The 17,151-nt window shown below is 48.1% G+C and overlaps 2 protein-coding genes across 10 annotated transcripts in view; one reads left to right on the top strand and one right to left on the bottom strand.

The window, feature by feature from the left end:
- Nucleotides 1–7,011, bottom strand: part of shf (WNT inhibitory factor 1) — a 415,400-nt gene extending 408,389 nt beyond the window's left edge. For 8 of the 9 annotated variants that reach the window (XR_012823046.1, XM_075670776.1, XM_075670774.1 and 5 more), the window contains exon 1: nucleotides 6,770–6,938. Coding sequence is in view for 8 of the 9 variants with exons in the window: in XM_075670776.1 (XP_075526891.1) it covers nucleotides 6,770–6,884 (115 nt within the window). In the remaining variant the exon portion in view is untranslated. Of the gene's footprint in view, nucleotides 1–6,769 lie in introns of all 9 variants that reach the window. The other variant, XM_075670778.1, reaches the window with a different exon arrangement.
- Nucleotides 1–15,312, top strand: part of LOC142558611 (uncharacterized) — a 231,344-nt gene extending 216,032 nt beyond the window's left edge. The window contains exons 2-4 of the mRNA XM_075670786.1: nucleotides 11,467–11,602; nucleotides 11,671–12,159; nucleotides 14,085–15,312. Of these exons, the coding sequence (XP_075526901.1) occupies nucleotides 11,902–12,159; nucleotides 14,085–14,483 (657 nt within the window). The 5' untranslated portion in view covers nucleotides 11,467–11,602; nucleotides 11,671–11,901 and the 3' untranslated portion in view covers nucleotides 14,484–15,312. The remainder of the gene's footprint in view (nucleotides 1–11,466; nucleotides 11,603–11,670; nucleotides 12,160–14,084) is intronic.
- Nucleotides 15,313–17,151: the final 1,839 nt, after the last annotated feature.

The following is a 17,151-nucleotide window of genomic DNA, read 5'->3' as shown; positions in this document are numbered from 1 at the left end:
TATGCGGCAAATGAAGCGTCCCGGAGCCCATTGCTTTCCGCAAATGAAGAACCAACAAACTCGAACTTGCACCATGCGCCAATGCGCTGCGTTGCAACGTCTTCTTTTTTTTTTGTGTGTGTGCGGCGGGGGAACCGAAATGAAGAAACGCAAGGGAAAGCATATTGGTCACAAAAGAATGCCTACTTTGGGCACCTAATGTGGCTACCCAAGCAATATCGAAGAAAACGTGAGACACTTGGTCCACAGAGAACCTTACGCATGTTCCTCGGTATCCCACACTGGCGAGACAAGACTTTCCTGAGAGGTTGCGCTCAAGCGAACGCGTTGCAATCGGTCGAGTCCCCACAGCGATGGCGGCGAGCGACTATTATTTCTTTTTCTCGTCTGCTAGCCACAAAGCGTCCAAAACTCTGCCAGGCTAAAATACACTTGGCTACAGAAAAACGAACAAGCATTGAACGTGCCACGCGGTGGTCGGGGCAACACGAGAAAAACGCATGCACTTTGACTGGCGCCAGCAGCCCGCGGGTAGTGAGAACAAGAAAATTGAAGAGGCTCAATGTGTCGTCGCAAATAAAAGTCAAAGTTGAAAAAATAGATAAGAACCTCGTTACTTTTGCTAGCTTCAGTGTCGTGACGTTGATGCTTTGGCGGAGGTGAATGAAAATGTTGATATTCTTTTCTGTGACATGACGGCACAAATGAACCGCCAGAACGCTTCGTCTCATTGGAGCTCGCTGCGTGCTTTGTCAACTTGTCTGATAGTGTGTTGATTTGGCATGTCTCACTGTATGTTCCGATGTACTTTAGGAAAGTCAATGCACCTTTGGCGTTAAATGTTTATAACAACATTAAACGCACAGTGTTGTAATTGAAAAATCTAAAGCACGACTTTGTTTAATCACCTCATCAACCTTTGCAATTATGCGCAAAAATTTCAATTATGTCAGTGCATGTTTCGCATCAAAAATTTATGAGAACTTTAAACCCATAAAGTCTGGGAATTTCAATCCATGCGCTCCGTATATTCAGCGGCCTCAACGAGATGCCGCGGCGAGCGCGCTCACCATCAAAATGCCCTCGAAATTTTGTGCTCGTATGGGGCTCCTAGAATTATGTGACTACCTGTGCATGGTCCAGGCCTCGAAATCCAGCCCGAGTTCGGAATGTGCGTGCTGAAATGTCATTTTATGCCTTCTTGAGCCTGAGAAATACATTCTAGACGAAATTTAGAATGATTTCTGGCGCCGGGGATTGTTTTGGTCGGTGGTGCATGGACAGCACGAAAAAATTTCGGGGGGGGGGCACTAAAGCCCCATAACCTCCCCCCCCCTACTCTTGGCTACGCCCCTGCTGCGAAGGTAGAGAGGGACAAGAACAGCACTCTTGCAAGGTATTTTCACGGCTATGACCCATAAGCCAAACGTTCCTATCTGATCCATAGTGTCCGAGAAAAATACTTGGCAGCACGAAATGTCGAAGTGGCTTCAGCCTCATAGGTCGCCTCTAAAACACGATGACCCCTCTGTTCTTCCCAGTTCTGATGCGTTGGTCTCTCTTTTCTAACAAGCGTAATCCTGGGTATGTCACTGGTTTTAGCACTGATGTACAGGATTTGTCCTACTCCTTACCTCATAACAAGTTGTAGTATGTCAAGCAATGTATTACTGAAGATAATGACAAACAATCGTTTTTCAGTAAGTCTCTTGTTTCTGTCAAAAGCTTCATGGAAATTTTATCATTAGTTTTAACTTCACGTGCGTATGTTGGGACAGAATTTTTCTTTTTTATGGAAATCAGAAGTATCTATCGGTTCTTGTGCTGCGCCTGTTCTCAGTAACATATTTGTGGTTTATGAATTCAAAGAAACTTCGGTGACCTGGTCGTTAAAGTTGTGCGATGTGCTGATTTTCTTTTTATTGTAAATACATTTGACGTACAAAGAAGAGTCTTTGATGTGTTAAATGTGTCCAGGGAATGCGGTGAAGGCCTCAGATTCATCTGTGAACTGCCTGTTGAAAAAGAGCTACAATATCTAGACTTTAGAGTGGTATTTTCTGCAGCAGACCACGTTTGCTGGCATTATTCTCCTAGGGCAGCGAAGCCTTTATTTAGATTTTCCTCTGATCACTCGAAAGTAGAAAAAAATGACATTCGTGTTTTATGCATACACTCTTTGCTTAAATTGTGCCCCCAGAGGATGCAGCTTAGTTTTGAGAGGCAAGTATACAGACTAAAATAAGCAGGGTTCGCTACCGGTATTATCACAGGGGCTCTTGAAGAAGTGGCAGAATCAGTTAAAGGTAATACTAAAAGAGCAGCAGTTGACGTTGATCCTAAGAACATAAAGAATGTAGTATCGCTTCCTTATGTGCATAGGCTAGCACGCGAGTTAAATAACGTGCCAAGCAGATATGATGTTCCTATCGGTTTTAGTAGCGGCCACAAATTTGGTCAGCTTTATCCAGCCGTCCACAAAAATATGTATGGAGTGACGTGTGAAAAACGTACAGGATGCACTGTCAAGCATAAGAACTATGTAGATTGTAAAATTAAAGCTCTGTACAGAAAATACTGTGCTCTTGAGAAAACACCAGTCAAACTAGTCGTTGTTTAAACATTAGGATCCAGAAGCATGCGCTCCACGTAAAGAATGGCACTGGTTTTGCGGTTCACTGCAGCCGTACAAGCTGTTGTAAATCCATGCTTGACGAAACTGAGATTTTGCATCCGCGAAGTGCTCAAACAACAAGAGAAATATTTTTTACGTGTTTTTGCAAGGGAACAAATGCATCAGTCAACCTTCGATAGCATTTTTTCACAGGCGGGAGTGCCAGCGAGTCAGCTCTGGATTATCCAGCCATGGGTTTGCCACGTATTTGCTTCTTTCCTTTCCGCGGTGCACGCGTGAGAGGGTTTTCCTTTCTTCGTGGTTGTGTGCTCGTTCTGTTTCGTTGCAAATAAAATGTTAGCTTCCGGGCAGCGCACTTGTCTGTCGCTTTTTTGCTCGTCCACGATTTTTTCGCACTGGTTACTTTTTTTTTAAATATGCAACCGCACCAACTCGCCCCGTTCTCAGTTTTGACGTTGCTGTTGACGGTTTATGCAGCAGGTATAAATTCCTCGCGGACAATTCCATAAAGATCGAAGATCAGCATGGGCTTCACGTGGCCAGGAACAGGACGTGTATTTTTCCAGCGGGGTGAATTGGCCGACTTCCGCTGCGACGATTGCTGTTTGGTGACAGGATAATAAACGTAAGCTCTTGTTTCATCACCGGTTACAACACTGAAGATGAATCAGGGGTCCCCTCTGACTTATCGCGTCTGTTCTGTACAGAGAGAAACACTGTGGAACTTGTGTTCGTCGGTGAACAGTTTTGGCACAAATATGGCAGAAATGCATCTCATGTTAAAAGCGTTCCGACAAAATTGGCTGAAACATGCCGTATGATTGTCCTGCCATATCGTAGACATAGTCAGCCTGCGATAAGCAAGGATAGCTGTCCTTATCCGATGGCGTCCAGTTCTGGTCATCGTCGTCAACAAACGTCTTTGAAGAAGTTATGTCACGTCGTGCTTTCAATCAACTCGAAAGCTTCCTGTAACAACAAGACATTGTAACAAGAACGTTGTTGTAACAACAACGTTCTTGCCATACGTTTTAACAAAATTTTATGCAGATTATATGCTTACCAAAGTCCGTCTTATTTGTTGAAAAAAAATGTGGCGAATCAATAAATCATAGCGTTGCAAAATCACTCAGCAAAACACTTCCTTTCAGCTGCATGCTTGTCAGCGCGCAAGGGACACTGCTCAACACATCTGGCGACGGAAAGGTGTACTACACTCAGCGCATGCTTTTTAAATTTCATTTGAGTAGCCCCTCGTGCACTAATTCTCGCACAGCATTCCCTGCCCACGACTTCGTTGTTTTGCCCACACGCATTCTCCAATTTTTTTCTGTCAGTTCGCGGCCCTTCACTGTGCGTCCCGCCGCTATCACGCAGAACCCTTTCGCGCACAGCCTTTGTGAACAGCGCCGGCGGCCTTTCGAGTCGACTGCGAGACGCTGTGTTCGAAGGCTGCTGGCTTGCGCTGTGCTCAGTCAGCGCGGAAGGTGCTTTAATTCCGCCCTGCTCTGGACGCCCCAGTGTGAACTGGCCTTAAGAGCGGAGGGATGTCGCATGTGAACCTATATAGGTCGCCTTGCTTGTCAACATGGAGACGTGTCGCAGTGTCGTTCGAACATTCTGGGTAAATGTACGGCCGTTCCTCGTGAAGTGCTTCAAAGTAGTCTGTATGTTGTGGTGAAAAATGCAACTCCTACACTTTGTTTTTATTCGGGAGCATTTACTACGAGGCATATGGAATACAAAAGAGAGTGAAATATAAACTTCCAACTGTGCGCCGTGCAGCAATGATAGGCAAACTTGCTGCCTAGCACCCCACAGCTATTACACTCACCATATTGAAAGCGATTCAGCTCGTGTATAGCACAGATGCTATCGGCATGCATTTAATTGAGGAAAAAATTTGTACTGATCCCAAGAAAATTGAACTTAGGTTAACAGAGAATGTGCCTCTACTTTGCAGGCTATTGACCGCTCAAGATCTGGAGCGCGTATTCACGTGGAGAGAGTTTATGAAATGGAAGAGAGAACAATAACAGAAATGTATTTTGTGTATATTCGCTCCATAGGGTCTATATGGTGAAGAAATTTTTCTCACGCGACATTCAGCTTAGTAAAAAGATGAAACTACCACCTCCAACGCCTCTGTAGTGCAGCAACGTCCGCATTGTGTGAGGCGCGAAATGATATCGGGTGTGCCAACTGATACGGAATTTAAGCTTTCTTTTTGCTTTTAAAAAGCCAAGTTTTCTATCCAGATGAAACTGTGTTGGTGGAGACCACTAAAATAAAAGCATCGAGTATACTTATTTTATTCTAATTTGCAGGAGTTAAGTAGATATTAATTACGTTTGTGGTCATAATCTCAGTACAAGGTCTCAGCACATTTTATTTTTATTTATTTATGCAGCATTGATTTAGACACAGTGAAGGTCTTGGATGGCAAGGCTAAAGGCAGTACATTGTCTGCCTGACTAAGGCCCTGTCACCCATACATTGCTCAACAGTGCGGTAGCATATAACATACAGATAGTATACACACATATCAATAGCGTGGATTAGTGGATTAGACATACATAGCATACATTGCAAACATACGTGCATTAAATTCAACAATCACTATACAACTTTCCAAGTAGAGATAGTTTGGAATACCTGGATAGTTCAGATTGTTGAAAACATGAAAGTGAAATGTTTGCGACGCGTTACATTAACACATTTTCTCACATTTCAAAAAAACATACGCACCACGCAAGTGGTGGGGCGCAGCGGCTCTTTCAAGGTTTACCCGCCGTGGTTGCTCAGTGGCTATGGTGTTAGGCTGCTGAGCACGAGGTCGCGGTATCGAATCCCGGCCACGGCGGCCGCATTTCGATGGGGGCGAAATGCGAAAACACCCGTGTACTTAGATTTAGGTGCACGTTAAAGAACCCCAGGTGGTCAAAATTTCCGGAGTCCCCCACTACGGCGTGCCTCATAATCAGAAAGTGGTTTTGGCACGTAAAACCCCATATATTATTATTTTCAAGGTTTCGCGGGCTTTCTATTAAGCAGAGACAAATGTGCTATGTAAACGGCAACGCGTCGCAATACAGCTTGAAGTGATGTTCTCAATTGCCCTCTACAATCATTGTATTGACGTTATAGCCTGAAAGTTATAATAAAAATTCTAATTAATTAGTACTACATACTTAACGTGAAACTAAAGTACTGGAAACTTCAGCAAGTTGTTAACAATATATAGTTGGCCGCACAATCGCACGAGGCTTTGCTGTTTCTAAAGAAGCACAATGAGATATATTATTTGAGCCGTATTAGTAAATTACCCTTCGACAGTGCCAAAAATGCATTTGAATTGCAAACACGTTCGTGTATTTATGTTCAGGTGGACATTAATGAACCACCGGCGGTCAAGATTAATCCGGAGTTTCCCACTACGGCCGGTCTCCTAATCAGATTGTTGTTTCGGCACGTAAAGTCCTGGAACTTATTTCTTGCCTTCCTTCGTGGTGTGTTCATCCCGTGCAACAAGGGCGCGTGCACACACCATTACTGGCTTGCAGGGAAAAGAAAGACGTTTAGAGAAGCGTACGTCATCCACGAGCACGTTTTATTGTTTTCTTCTTGTCTTTGTAATATATTTCTCTAAAGCCATTTGATTCACCGCAGTTGTCTCGATCTGCCATCAAGAAAGGAAATAAGTTACATCGCGGTAGCAATTGCAAAATACAAAGATATTAGCGAGTGGGAACTATGTTTTGCCAGTGTAACAGGCAGTAAACAACGTCAGTAAACAACGTGTAAAAAGCTGGATAAAAAAGGTGCAACTTTCCTGAAATACACCTTGAGCGGGACAAGTTTGCGCTCCACTAAGTTGCCAAGCCAAGCCTTCGCAAGCGCGCACAATCCATCTGCGCAGGTTCGAGGCCGCCACTGGGGTGCGCGGCCGTCCGACGAGTCTCGCACCCACCGCCGGTGTTGAAAGCCTTTGGGCACGCAACGGTAGCCGCAATGCGGGGCTATCGGTCGCACGTGGCAATGCACAACGCCCGCGTCGGCGAAAGCGCTTCGTCACGGCGGCCCAACAACGAGCGTGCACAATCGGCGCCAGAAAGGGCGAATGCAAACGCTCACCGCTGAACTCCCGCACTTGTTTCTCGTCGATCCACAGGGAGAAGTCGTCGTTGCGAGGCTTCGCGCGTCCTGCGTCGGCGGCGACCAGCAGCAGCAGCAGCAGCAGCACGGCCATGCTGAGGCGGTGGCGGCCGACCCCGACGAGCTCCCCCGCGAGACTGGCCCTTCCCCCGCGACCGGCTCCGGGTGTCTCCCTCTCCCGGCCATTTCCGTCTGGACGCGGGTGGGAGCGGCCCACGGAGCGGACGTGCGCCACCGAGTGACGAACGATGCTGTTCCGAACGCCGGACAGCTCTTATTTGGACACTGGCTTGTGTGGTGAAACAAATCGGCATTTTACGTACGCGGGAACCGCGCGGCTGGGAACAGACGTGGCTTCACCACGAAAGTGCCCTTTTCTGCGAATGCCTAAATACGTTCGGACTCGAACTAGGAAAGAACAGCGCCAACTGAAGGCGATTTCACATGGCGTGATTGGGGTGAAAAAAATCGTCCTGCCGCGCACGTCGCAGAGCAAATTTCGCTGACAGCTTCGTTCGCGGCAGCGCGATTTCCGTCGTAACGATACGCTCACGACGCGCTCGAAGTGTCCGTGCCTGCGTCGTTAAGTGAAAACAATGCGGAAACTCGTCAAATATTCTAATTTTCCTATTGTTATTCGATGATAGAATAAGTACACCATTTTTCTCACGTTTCAAAGCGTTGAGACTTTGCGACAGCTTCCAGATGCGGTGAGTGAGACGCTGCCCGCAAGTATGAGCGTGCGGCTTGTGCGGCGTCGGTGGGGTGGTTCCGTTTAGTACACTCTAGTTTCGTAGTTACTATGGAAGTCGCAACTTCTTCCCTGGATGAGTGTATGCTTTTACAGAAGAACAAGCTACTATCGAGTGTGCACGTATAAGGAACTAGCACAATTTGTAGCCAATAAGATGTTTACGACGGTGGCGATCGAGTGGGTATGTGCCTTATGTTGAAGTGGCGTCCTTCTCCCGACCAGGATAGCGTGCAGCTTCACCTTTTAACCGAATAGTGTAAGCGGAACAAAAATGTTTTTGAAGCTTCTAAGCTCCAGGCGCTGGTGGGTACGCCCTATTAAAATACAACTAAACTGGCAGAGCTACCAACGCGCGAGAAAACAGGAAAGCGCCTATATTTACGGCGCTTCGTTTCGTCGCACACACCGCGCTGGTCGCTGCGGCTCAGTCACGGCGCGACCAACTTGTGGGAACCAGTCCCGGAGACCACACGAGGTCGCGACAGTCGCTGAGCGGCGGAATTCGCTGTGTAGCTGACAAAAAATCACGCCACGTGAAACAGCCTTAAGACGATCACGAGCGGGAGAACGACACAGGACAAGCGTCTTAGTTGGCGCTGTTCTTTCCTAGTATGCACCGTCTAGCCCAAACGAATGTTGTTCTCAACTTTGGGACTCGCGCAAAAATTGTTTTTGGGCAAAAGAAGCATTCGCTCCTAGCCCCACTTTCTGTTCGAGCAGCGTAATTTTTCGTCCTTGCAAAACCTGTTCGAAATTAGCATGCGAAACATGCTCATTCGCATGTAAACGATGATTTCCAAAAAGAACACTGCATTGCGTACTGGAGTGGTTCTGTGGTCCTGGATCATATAAAGAGTTCCCATTCGCCGACTAGAAGGTTACTCCCATACGGATGTTTTCACAAGACAATGGCATCATGAAACGTGAACTAATAAGCACCTCGCTGGGCCCTTCTTCGCACCATGGCCTGGTGTTCTCCAAGAAGGGGGATATAATTTGATGTATAATGTTCACTTCAGATCGCTAGCGTGACTTGAAACCCAACGGACGAGGAAACGAAGTCGTGCTTAACGAGCAGGCCCGATCGTTTGCACCGCTGATGCGATTCCTTCGCTGTTTGCGATTCCTTCGCTGGTGCACGGCGCCCCTCTTTGCGTCACGGCCACGGAATGTCCGGTCGGATGACGGTGCAAGCAATCCCCTTTCAAACTAGCTCATCGCGCGCTCCACAAGCTAGCTGTTTGACCTTTCTGGATAAAGAAACGCTTTCATACACCAGCCTAAATGGTTCAAAATTGAAAGCTCACGGCATAACATCGTCTTTCTTTTTTTTTTTGCGTTGTTCCCATCTCTCTTGCTGCTCTCGCTTAGGTCCCTTTGACTTTTCTCACAATTCAAGACCTCGGGCAAGTAATTTCGTTCACATTTATTGCTCCATGAGCGCCATCATCATCAACCTATTTTGTGTCCAGTGCAGTACGAAGGCCCCTCCCAGCGATCTCCAATTACCCCTGTCGTGCGACAAACGATTCAAGCTAGCGCCTGGGAATTTCTTAATTTCATCGTTCCACCTAGTCTTCTGCCGTCCTCGACTGCGCTTCCCTTCTCTTGTCACCCATTCTGCAAGCCTAGTGGTACACCGGTTATCTAACCTACGCATTACATGACCTCCACCATCAACGGACGCTATGCACGGATCATGTGTCTCTGAAAGTGTTCTGCTATCGGACGTGCAAAGAATCCCGACCTTACTTGAAACAGCAGTACCACCGCTCTCTGAAATATCATAAAGCTTTTCCCTTCTAAAACTGTTTTTTTGTTTAATTGTTCTTTTCGATAAAGTTCAAAAGCAAGGTTCCCGTGCATTGCGCCTATCCAGTATGGAGTTCCGCCATATCGGACTTGCAGAATCATTTTTTTTTTCTTTCTTTGCCGGTGCCAACCATGCTGCCGCAAAACTCACAGCTATAGCGGACAACCATATAATAATGTACTGAAAGGTTTTGCGGGATGTTGTATAAAACCGCCAATAAACAGGCGACCCTAGTTTCCGGCCGCAGGGCGGACAGCCTAAACTCGGGGCTGTTCCGCTGGGAGCTCCCGAGCTGGGGTGCGATCGGAGATTGTTGTTCGGCGCGTTCGCTCGGTTACCGGCGCGCGCGATTGCCTACTCCGCGCCGACGTCGCCAGCCGCGGGGCGCGGCTACGTTTATGGTGACGTCAAAATGACGACACGCTCCTTTCAGTCATCCTCCCACAGGGCATTTCGTGTGCTAGGCGCCGAACGCGACGGGAGTTGAGAAGTTTGGAGCGATCATCGCTCGTTACGAGACCGGCTTCGCATGGCTCGTCTGGTGGATTGGATTAGATCCAAAAGGCGGCTTCGGCAGCTGAATAGCACGTTCGGATCCAATCCGTAGTTTAATTCGAGAAAAATTACGCGTGTGTTAGGAACTTTGGTTGTTGCGATGGCGTTGCTGCAGGAGGAAGGAGAGCGGGTGGAGGTGCGAAATGCGTTTGAAGAGATGACAGAAAGCAATTCCGGCATCGCTTTCGTTTCTCAAAAGAAACGGTGCGTTGGTTGTGCGTTGACTCGACCCCATCATCGGGTGCCAGCGAGCCAGTGGGATTTCTACTGAGCGGAACGTGTTGTGCACACTGAGGTCTTTCGCAACGGGAAGCATTTAGCGGGGTGTCGGCAGTGAAGAATTCATTTGCCTGTCGCAGTCATCCGTCAGCGACACTATCCACGATGTGGCAAACGCCATAACTGTCGTTGGCGCGCAAAAGCGGTGGGTGGGCTTCCCCAAGACGACAGCTGCGAATTCCAGGGCAAAGGCGGCGTTTGCGCGGCTCGAACTGATCCCCGGTGTTCTCGGCTGCGTCGATGGCACACTTATCGCCATACAGCAGCCCCAAGGCGTGAGCCCCGGGGATACACAGAGCTTTATGTCGAGGGAGGGTTTCTACGCCATGAACACCATGATCGTAAGTTTTATTCTGCATTGTATCCTTAGTCATATTTTTTTTCGTTTATGTCGCAGTAATTTTCCATTTCACTCGGACTGTTGCAACAGAATCTAGTCGGAGCGATATTCTCGATCTATCCACAACGGGAATTGATTCTTTTTGAGGATACATCGTGATGGAACAGTGATGAAATCTTGCGGTGCGGGACATAGTGCGGTTCAGCGGTCTCCACAGCCCATGAGATTGACGTTGCTCGATCGCGGAGTAGCCGCGAAGCTTAATTCACGATGTCGATGGATTCAAAACATCGCTCCTGCTGGATTATGCCGTAGTACTCGCTGTCCATTGCTGCGGTCCTGCGTCCTCGTTCAATGTGCACACGTTTAATCATGGGCGCTACATGTTGCAATACATGTGCAATTTAATAGCACTAAAGGAGTTCTTTTATTCCGGTTTTGTGCCTGCAGTTTTTCATGTTGGAGGTGTTGTGGAACATTAGCTGAAACATAAAACAGTAATGTGGGTAAACGCGGGGGTGCCAGCAAGTTGTGACGTTCCGAGCAGTTAAAAGGCGGGTTAGCCTTTGACAGTGCCCTGACGAAAACAAGTAAAACTCTTGCTTGGGCTAGTTGGTTCATGCTTGGATTAGTAAAGGCAAGGCGCAGGAGACCGGGACTCAAGAAGAAGAACAGAAACGACAGGACCGGCGCCGGTACTGTCGTTTGTGTTCTTCTTCTTGAGTCTCGGTCTCCTGCGCGTTGCTTTTACTAATTCAAGACGAAAACAAGTCCGCGTGTTGAAACTTTAACTACGAGTCCTTCCATGTCCGAGATTTGTTCATATCAGTATTTGAACAGTCTGTCACAGTGTGCGGAGATTCAGTTAGGTTCACATAACAAAGTGCTTTAAAGGACTTGTGCGACAACTGTTTTCACTAATTTTTAATCTGCAGACTTGCGATGCAGACCTCTGGATCGAAGACATCAACCCTTGCTTCTCGGGGTCCTGTCATGATTCATGTGTGTGGCGTAGGAACCCTCCCCGTGCATACCTTGAAGCAGAACTGCGCCCTAGTCAATGTTTGGTTGGTAAGTGCTGGAAATGTGCGCCACAATGAAGTAGATATCGCTAAAGATGTCACCCTGCCCTTGCGCAGGAGACTCCGGCTATCCCTTGGAGCCGTGGCTCTTGACACCAGTGCCGGGGTATCCAGCTGACAGCACCCCTGAAGGCCTCTACAACAAGGAGCACACCGCCATGCGCAATGCCGTGGAGTAGTGCATCGGGGTCCTGAAGAGCAGGTTCCGCTGCTTGCAGCGTCGCCGCACCCTGCTCGACAACCCCGATCGAGAGGCGACCATCATTGCCGCTTGCAGCTGTTCACAACATGGCCTTGGCGGCAGGTGAGCCTGCCCCGGAAGAGGACGACAGCGACGTGCCTCCAGCTGTCCAGCAGACTGTAGATCTGGTCGACCCGCCAGCACCACCACCGCGGGAGCTGTACCTGAGGGGCCAGCAGCAGCGCAACCGCGTGGTGAACTTTCTTCAAGGACCACGGGGCGTGCATGCTGACCACCTCTGGAGCGTACGCCGCCGCCTGTTGCGACCTTGTCGGCAGCGGCCAATAGAATGGTGCCACTGTTTGGTACGTTAATTTTTAAATTTTTTTTTCACAGGTGCGAAAAGAAAGTGAAACGAATGCTGTCGGTATGCCAAAGTTTACAAACACTGTTGGTGTGGGCTCATTAGCCACTGTGAATTTATTAGTCAACGTCCAGCAATACAATGCAATGTTGCCTCCCCGGAGCATCACGCTGCGACTCAATTTGTTATGTTCTCCAGTCTGGTGCAATATTTTTGGCACGATAACATCTTGAACATTAGCTACCCATCTCAACGAAACCGTCTTCTTTCAATGAATGACCCTATGGCGGCACAAGCTTCTGCAAAATGCCATCCTGATGAACTGTGCATATTATTTATGCATGGCAAAAAACTGTGTACAAGAAAGAAGCATACCACAAGTGCATATGCCATGTGCTTCTTTCTTGTCCTTCTCTTTAGCACACAATAACTTCCTATCCTTCCTATGAAGTATGTTGGCTAACACTTATGCACAAGCAGTGGCTTAACTGTGAATGGGACACGGTGTCAGAGTTTGTCGCCGAGCCAAAGTGACCACCTCACAAACTGGCGGGTAGTCCGAAAAAGCCTGTTTAAATCGGGGCTGCAACGCGGGCAAGAGGGAATACTGAATCATGCTTTTAAAAAAATTAATGCACGACATGAGCGCCATCTTAGAACTGAAATTGTATCGGAACTGCGGAGTATAATACAGTTGAGTAAAAGAAAATTGCCCTTACTGTAAGGTAAAAGAAAGAAGAGAGTCATTTACGAATATACCTAGAGACGTTAAGAGGTGCCTGCCTCTCCTCTGCACAGACATACACACATATCACAACAAAATCGCAGCAATACACAAAAACAAACTCGCACAAGTATTTCAGAAGTCGCGACACAAAACCTAGTGCACAGTTCAAGTTCTCAAGTGCCCTCATGTAGAATGCGAGGTTTTTGAAAGTATACAAAAAGGTGACCTTTGTTGCTTGTTTAAACTTATACTGTGGGGATGAGCGACTCTCGCGCGTCCCCAGATATCTTGTTTTCCCCAATCTCCTGCAATCCCGCTTCGCCCCGTGTCCTGCGTGACGCCCGCGGCGGTCGATCTGGTTGAAGCGCAGCGCGAGAGATGGCGCGAGTGTTGCGCTGCTACCGGCGGGGTTACTTGGGTGCGGGAGCGGAAGGCGCTTGCTTTTGGGGTTCGGGACAGCAAGCAGTCCGGACGTGTCGTGCCGCGCGTGCGCCGACCCATGCTTCTGCGAGACCGTCTCGCGTGGCCGCCTTGGAACGCGCCATCGTTCGCGTGACCGTACGCGCGAACGACCAGGTGTTGGGATCCAGCATGGGGCGAATATATTCGCTCGCTATTCGGTCGCGGTGAGTCGGACTTCTAGGTTTGTCGCGCGCCCATCGGCATGTTTTGTGGATAGCAACTCGGCTAGCAGGCATTCATCAATAAATGCCCTTGTGATTGTTTGCACTACTGTGTTGTCGTTCCTTTGTCCCAAGAGTACGGCTGTGAGAGACCCCACAAAACGCAATAAGCTTTGCTGCTTGTTTAAAACTATACACAGCAATTTTTGCTGCAGATGTAAAACTATACACAACAACCTTTGCTGCAGATTTAAAACTATACACAACAACGTTTGTTGCAGATTTAAATCTATACAGAACAACCTTTGCTGCAGATTTAAAACTATACACAACGCCTTTTGCTGCAGATTTAAAACTATACACAACGCCTTTTGCTGCAGGTTTAAAAGTATACACAACAACCTTCGCTGCAGATTGAAAAAAAAAAGATGCACTGCACACTTAAAGAAAGAACTGCAGCAGCCTTTGCTGCAGATAAAAAAAACTACAACAGCCTTTGCTGCAGGTAAAACAAAACTGCAACAGCCTTTGCTGCAGGTAAAACAAGATTAGAAAATGTGATAAATTATTCTGCAGGCCGCTGCAGTGCCGCAGCAATGGCCCGGGAAAGTACCGCCACGCTGCGCAGCTTCTGCAACGCCTGGCCCTGTTGCTGCAGAATGGTCTCCAGGGCTGAAGCCTGCCGGTCTGCAGCCTCCGTGTGCAGCCTGGCCTCGGTGGCCAGCTGTTCCATGGCGACGGCCTGGCGGGTGGCTGCATCCCGGAGCTCGGCAATCAGCTGGAAATGAAGAAATACGTCGCCAATGTCAGCTCAACGTTCTTCGCTACCGACACTTTGCTGGGAGCTTCTGTTTATGGATGGTCTCAGCGCGCACAACACTTTTCTCTCCGCTGAAAATCCAGTGGCCCAGCGGCATCTGTCAATGGTGCCGAGTTCAGCACACAACCATTTCCTGTTGTTTGGACAGACCATAGTGGTGCGGGAATTCATTTTCTGTCCCCTCCTCGAACGCATCTCACACCTCCAAGAAGAAGAAACCAAACAGCCCAGGGCTACGCACCAGTTTGCCTGGCGGGTGGTTGTGCAGTATCAGCGATTCCCTGTGCTATAGATATCCACCTCCAGCATGCAAAACATACCCCAATGAATGATCGAAGAAGGCGGGTAGATGTGGCATTATAAGTGCAAAAATGTACATTTGTGCTTAGTGACTACGCTGATAATTTATTTCCTTACACACTCAGGTTTGCTTTTCTGTAGGACTGTGCAAATAGTAAATGCTTGGTACGAATTAATTTTGAAGAAAAGACCCAATAGAAAGACACTGCATCGAATATTGTAAAATAGCAAATATTCTTCCATAGATTTCCTTAATTTAAATTTGCGCACATTCGCGATAAAGTTTTTGTTATATTTCAAGGCAGAATAGCTGTTCATTGCACTTCAACGTTATTGAAAAAATTTTCTCGGCTACATCCATTTCCATCCTATCTCTATTTGAGATATATCTGCAGTGCACAGAAATAGTATCCACGAAGCGTGTTGGCTTGCTGCTGCTGCTCACTGCTCCGGGTGTGCAGCTCCACTAGACGTGGGAGTGCCTCACGGGCACTCGCCTGCGGCACTCGGCGACGCCTTTGGCGTTGTGGTGCTGAAAGCATGCGAGTTATGCTATTTTTGACAGCAGTAGCCTATGTAACTCATCTTTAAAAGGACTGACATGGTAAGAAGCTTCACATACCGATGGGCGATTCCATTAAACTGTTAATACTGGTACTGTTGCGTACTTCAGGGTAGCTTACCGTACTGCCGCCGAGAAGTAGCGACGCCTGCCTATCGAAGCTCGACCGACATTACTTATTGGGTAGCGTGGCGTGTCGGCGGGCTGCAGGCATCCGGTAGACCATGGCGACCAAGCAGGGGCGAGACGATTTGCTAGTGCGAAACTTGCATGGTTTATTCAAAGGTAGATGAAAGAAAATAAGAAGAGCATAAAGTATATCTAAAAGTACATTTCGGAGCCCCTTAAATAGGCCCTCTACAAGTGTGGGCGGGATCTTGCTTCCGTCGATGTCACGTGACAGGCACAGAGAGGGCCCCTCCTCCTCTGGCATTACCGAGCAAGGAAAGGAAAAGTCACGCCTCATTTCGACGAAGCCTGGTAGAAAGCCGGGCGGTAGAAGGCCGGGTGGTAGAAGGCCGGGTGATAGAAGGCCGGGTGATAGAAGGCCGGGTGGTAGAAGGTCGGGTGATAGAAGGCCCTTTGTGCGCAAGGTTCGTGACGTTAACCATCGCAGGAGAAGTCAAGCCTCATGTCGACGAACCCTGGTAGAAGGTCGGGTGAAATTCCTGTCGCCATGTGGTGTCAGACACCAACCCTAACAGTACAGCTAACATGACAAGGTGACTCCAACTTACGAGCTGGGGCACTCAGGCACTCCTGGGCCACATCCTGGTCGGCTACACCATCGGCACCGCGTGCAACGCTCTGAAAAGCCCGTTCAATAAGACACTGCTTTAAGGACACCGAGTTCAATAAACGAAAAAAGAAATGCGAAGTGGGCAAATTCACCTGCAAGCCGCTGGTACCAGGCGTCTCGCCAACCGAAACTGTAGACTGGGCCGGCAATGACTGCATGGGCTGAGGGCGCCAGAAGTCCCCAGCGAGAGCTCGCTCCTGCAGGCTCTCATCTGGGGGGACCAAGTGTAAGCATGTGTTAAGAATGTGTCACATAACTTCTCTGCACGCATAACGATGTTTGTACCAACAGCTACTAATCATAACTGACACGGTTTAATGTAGCGAATGTGCAGGTAATGGGGGCTGTGGCGCAGCTAGATTTTTTTTTTCGAGGGGTGTTTGAAAGCATGGCATACTATGCACATAAAGACCTTCGAGAAGGGTGTTCGGTGTGCCAGCCACTGGCCCTCAGTCGATGGTCTCGAGCACGTCTCGAGTCGAGTTTCGAGCACGTCATCATCATCATCATCAGCCTGGTTACGCCCACTGCAGGGCAAAGGCCTCTCCCATACTTCTCCAACAACCCCGGTCATGTACTAATTGTGGCCATGCCGTCCCTGCAAACTTCTTATTCTCATCCGCCCACCTAACTTTCTGCCGCCCCCTGCTACGCTTCCCTTCCCTTGGGATCCAGTCCGTAACCCTTAATGACCATCGGTTATCTTCCCTCCTCATTACATGTCCTGCCCATGCCCATTTCTTTTTCTTGATTTCAACTAAGATGTTATTAACTCGCGTTTGTTCCCTCACCCAATCTGCTCTTTTCTTATCCCTTAACGTTACACCTATCATTCTTCTTTCCATAGCTCGTTGTGTCGTCCTCAATTTGAGTAGAACCCTTTTAGTAAGCCTCCAGGTTTCTGCCCCGTAGCTGAGTACTGGTAAGACACAGCTATTATATACTTTTCTCTTGAGGGATAATGGCAACCTGCTGTTCATGATTTGGGAATGCCTGCCAAACGCACCCCAGCCCATTCTTATTCTTCTGATTATTTCCGTCTCATGATCCGGATCCGCCGTCACTACCTGCCCTAAGTAGATGTATTCCCTTACGACTTCCAGTGCCTCGCTGCCTATTGTAAATTGCTGTTCTCTCCCGAGACTGTTAAGCATTACTTTAG

Source organism: Dermacentor variabilis, chromosome 9, assembly GCF_050947875.1.
Source record: "Dermacentor variabilis isolate Ectoservices chromosome 9, ASM5094787v1, whole genome shotgun sequence".
NCBI classification, from domain to species: domain Eukaryota; kingdom Metazoa; phylum Arthropoda; class Arachnida; order Ixodida; family Ixodidae; genus Dermacentor; species Dermacentor variabilis.
The sequence above is the reverse complement of the archived record's forward strand: the minus strand, read 5'-3'. Positions and strand labels throughout refer to the sequence as shown.